General features: G+C 43.8%; 1 protein-coding gene across 2 annotated transcripts in view; it reads right to left on the bottom strand.

The window, feature by feature from the left end:
- Positions 1-594: 594 nt before the first annotated feature.
- Positions 595-3,969, bottom strand: part of tfr2 (transferrin receptor 2) — a 31,441-nt gene continuing 28,066 nt past the window's right edge. For both annotated transcript variants that reach the window (XM_032514560.1, XM_032514561.1), the window contains 3 exons: positions 1,976-2,200; positions 1,518-1,658; positions 595-965 (listed from right to left, as the gene is read on the bottom strand). In XM_032514560.1, coding sequence (XP_032370451.1) covers positions 717-965; positions 1,518-1,658; positions 1,976-2,200 — 615 coding nt within the window. In that variant the 3' untranslated portion in view covers positions 595-716. The remainder of the gene's footprint in view (positions 966-1,517; positions 1,659-1,975; positions 2,201-3,969) is intronic.

Here is a 3,969-nt window from a genome sequence, read left to right on the forward strand (position 1 = left end):
GAGACACACAGACACACACAAACACACTCTGCTGTGACACAAAGACTTCCCGCCTCCAGCGAGAGATGATGAGACACACACAAACACACACACACTACTGGGACACAAAGCCTTTCCTCCTCCAGCGAGAGACGCTGAGACGTTTCATCATCATTCAGCAGGAAGGCAGGGTCCTGTTGCAGTTAGGAATCAGAGTATAAAACTAGATGTTTGTGTTCTTGTAATGTGATTTTGAGGATTTATTGTTGTTCTTGTGTGTCTGAAGGAACAATGTTCTCGTCCCAGAGGTTAGAAACCTTCTAGAACAACCCAGAGCAGCTCTGCATCTCCAGACCAAACAGCTCTTTCATGTGTTTGTGGTGATCCTCGAGTTTCTAACGGGAGAACACAACGTGTTAAACACACCCCCCTGCACCCCCCTGTAGTAACTCTTATTTTAGCCTCTTCCTATTTGATTCTGTATTTTATTCATATTTCATAAATACAAATATACAAGTATTAAAGTTCGTCATGTTTTCAATGTTCTCTTCTTTTTCTTTGTGTATGTGTGTGTGTGTGTTTGTGCGTCAGTATGTTAGTGTGTGTGCTTGTATGTGTATGTGTCAGTGTGTGTGGGTCTGTGTGTGTTTGTGCATGTTAGTATGTTAGTGTGTGTGTTTGTATGCGTGTGTCTGTGTGTTAGTGTGTGTTTCAGTGTTAGTGAGTGTGTGTGTGTGTCAGTATGTGTGTGTGTTGTGGATGCTCCACACGTCTCCCGTCAGTGCGTTGGCAGCTCCCTGCAGCGTCCAGGTGAAGAAGGCGAGTTGGCGTCTGAAGCGTTTCTCGTCGAAGTGTTCGGGGTCAGAGGTCAGCAGGGTCAGGTGCTCACTGAGCGCGCTCAGAGTGTGGTCGCCGCGACCGTGGATCACGTGACGGAATGGCGTCTCCACCACCGACACGTACTGGGACAGGAAGTAGTATTCCACCTGCAGAACAGACAGGAAGCAGTATCAGGAGGCGGGTCTGCAGTGTTAGAACTCTCATTACATAAAATAAAAAACTAAAAGTTACAATATTTTTTAAAAATTTACATTATGTGAAACAAATAAAACATATAATATGATATACAACCGGAAAACTAACGTTAGTTTAGCTAACAGCTAATTTGGCTAACCGCTAGCTTATAAATATATATTTGAGGGTCAGCAGTTAGCCGAATTAGCTGTTATGTACTATATATAAAGCTGTTACGTTACATAATAAATATGTCACAAAAAATAATTGCATATGAAATTAAAATAAAAAATGATTTAAAATACAAAATGTTTTTAAAAAACTGAGTGATAAAAATAATTAAATTAAAAAAACAATAAAATAATATGTCATAAATAATAATAAATATAATAAATAAGTAATAATAATATAAATAAATAATAAACAATAAAAAAATAATAATCTCTGAAGAATAAAAAGTACTCTCATGATAATTTTTTTATTTGGTCATTTTTTAAATAATTGAATTGAATAAAATGAAATACCCTCATGATGCGCGTGTTGTAGAAGTGAGCTGTGGCGGGGTCGTGCAGGTCGCTGTAGTCGATGGCTCGCTGCAGCGTCTCGGCCGCGCGGCTGTAGTCTCCCCGGGCGCTGAAAACCCACTGAGGGGACAACCCTCGGGACTGGAGACACAGACACAACCTTATTATCATAATAATAATAATAATATTAACCATGAAAACCCACTGAGGGGACAACCCTCGGGACTGGAGACACAGACACAATTTTATTATCATAATAATAATAATAATAATAATAATAATAATAATAATAGTAATAACCATGAAAACACACTGAGGGGGACAACCCTCGGGACTGGAGACCCAGACACAACTTTATTATCATAATAATAATAATAATAATAACCATAAAAACACACACACACACCACACACACACACACACACACACACACACACACACACCCCAGCAAGGTGTACCTGCAGCTCAGCAGAGTGCTTGTTGAGCTGAGCGCTAAGCTGCAGCACCGTCTGGGCGTAGGAAGTGATGCGTAGCGGCAGGATGTGGTCGTGGGCCAATCGCAGCACCATCTCCCCTACCAGCTCCGCTAAGCTCCGCCCCGTGACCCCCAGACGGCCGCCAAGCACTTCCTGTAGGCGGGAGACGCTGTCCAGTGGTGTGTTGACGAACGGGTACGCTCGCTCCTGCACGCACACAGACACATCTGATTGGTTGGTTCAGACACAAATAGTAATCACTTTACCTTGGGAATCTTCTGCATTTTAATATATTACACACATACCCACACACACACACACACCACACACACAAACAACACACACACACACACACACACACAGACAGATAAACCACATACAAACACACCACACACACACAATCACACATAAAGACACACCACGAGACAGATAAACACACTCAGACCAACCACACACACAGACCGAGACACACAAATACACACACAAAAACAGAAACTCAGACACACACACACACTCAAAGACACAGACACACACACACACACACAAAGACAGACACACAATCACACACACACTCACACACACAAAGACACACACACAGACACCTGAACGCACACAGACACATCTGATTGGTTGTTTCAGACACAAATACTAATCACGTTACCTTGAGCGCATTTTAACATATTACATGAATACACAAAACCTACAGTAAGGCTAGCTAAGCTACATGCAGAACCATCCATACACCCATCCCTCAATCCATCCATCCATCCATCCATCCATCCATCACCATCCCACATCCACCAGCCATCATCCACCATCCAACCATCCACCCCATCCATCCATCCATCCATCCACCCATCCATCCATCCATCATCCAACCACATCCATCCACCCACCCACCCATCCATCCATCTATCCATCCATCCATCTAACATCCATCCATCCACCCATCGACCCATCCATCCATCTATCCATCTATCCATCCCCCATCCTTCATCTCTCCATCCATCCAACCATCCAACCATCCATCCATCCATCCATCCAGCACCTGGCCACATGGTGCACTGAAAATAACCAGCTCCTCAACATCACCAAAACGAAGGAGCTCATCGTGGACATTGTAGTCAAGAGGCACGCACAACACCATCCACATCAATGGAATGGCTATTGAGCGTGTCTCCAGTTTCAAGTTTCTGAGGATCCAATCTTGGGCGACATGTCCTGGTTAACCAAACACCTCCTGCCTGGTCAAGAGGCTCACCTGCGCTCTCTTCCTAAGGACAGTGAGGAAGAATCAGCTTTCCTCGACTATCCTGGTGAACTTCTATCGCTGTGCAATAGAAAGCTCTGACCAACTGAGCAACAGTGTGGTTTGGGAACTGTTGTTTGAGAGCGCAAGGCACCGGCAGCGGGTGGTGAAAACCGCCCAGCGCATCCCCGGGACTCCACTACCGCCATCAAGCACATCCAGAGGAAACACTGTCTGCATAGAGCTCGCAACATCCTTAAGGACTCTCTACCCAGCCCAGACATGTTTTCTCTCTCCCCTCCGGAGGCGGATCAGGTGCCTCAGACCAGGACCAGCAGACTAAAGAACAGTTTTTTCCCCAGAGCTGTCTCTTTATTGAACTCTAACCTCATTGATTCCACTCCCCTCATATACTGATAGACTCTCTCTCCTCCTACCTGCCTCCATCTTGTTATCTGCAATATTATAATATTATAATGTTCACCTGCACTGCTGACTGTTACTATAGTAACAACTGTTTATATCTGATCTTGCACTACTACCTTGACTGGTATTTCAATTTGCACTGCTGACTGTTTATTTACAGTACCAATTGTTTACATTTACATCTGCAATACCGTACTTTAACTGTAATATGCAAATACTAGGGGTGATCCGAGTACCCGGCTGAAACGAGTATCCGGTATGGATAAAGTACTTTTGCCGAGTACAAGTATTATACGAGTAA

The sequence above is a fragment of the Etheostoma spectabile genome, chromosome 4, assembly GCF_008692095.1.
Source record: "Etheostoma spectabile isolate EspeVRDwgs_2016 chromosome 4, UIUC_Espe_1.0, whole genome shotgun sequence".
Lineage (NCBI taxonomy): Eukaryota > Metazoa > Chordata > Actinopteri > Perciformes > Percidae > Etheostoma > Etheostoma spectabile.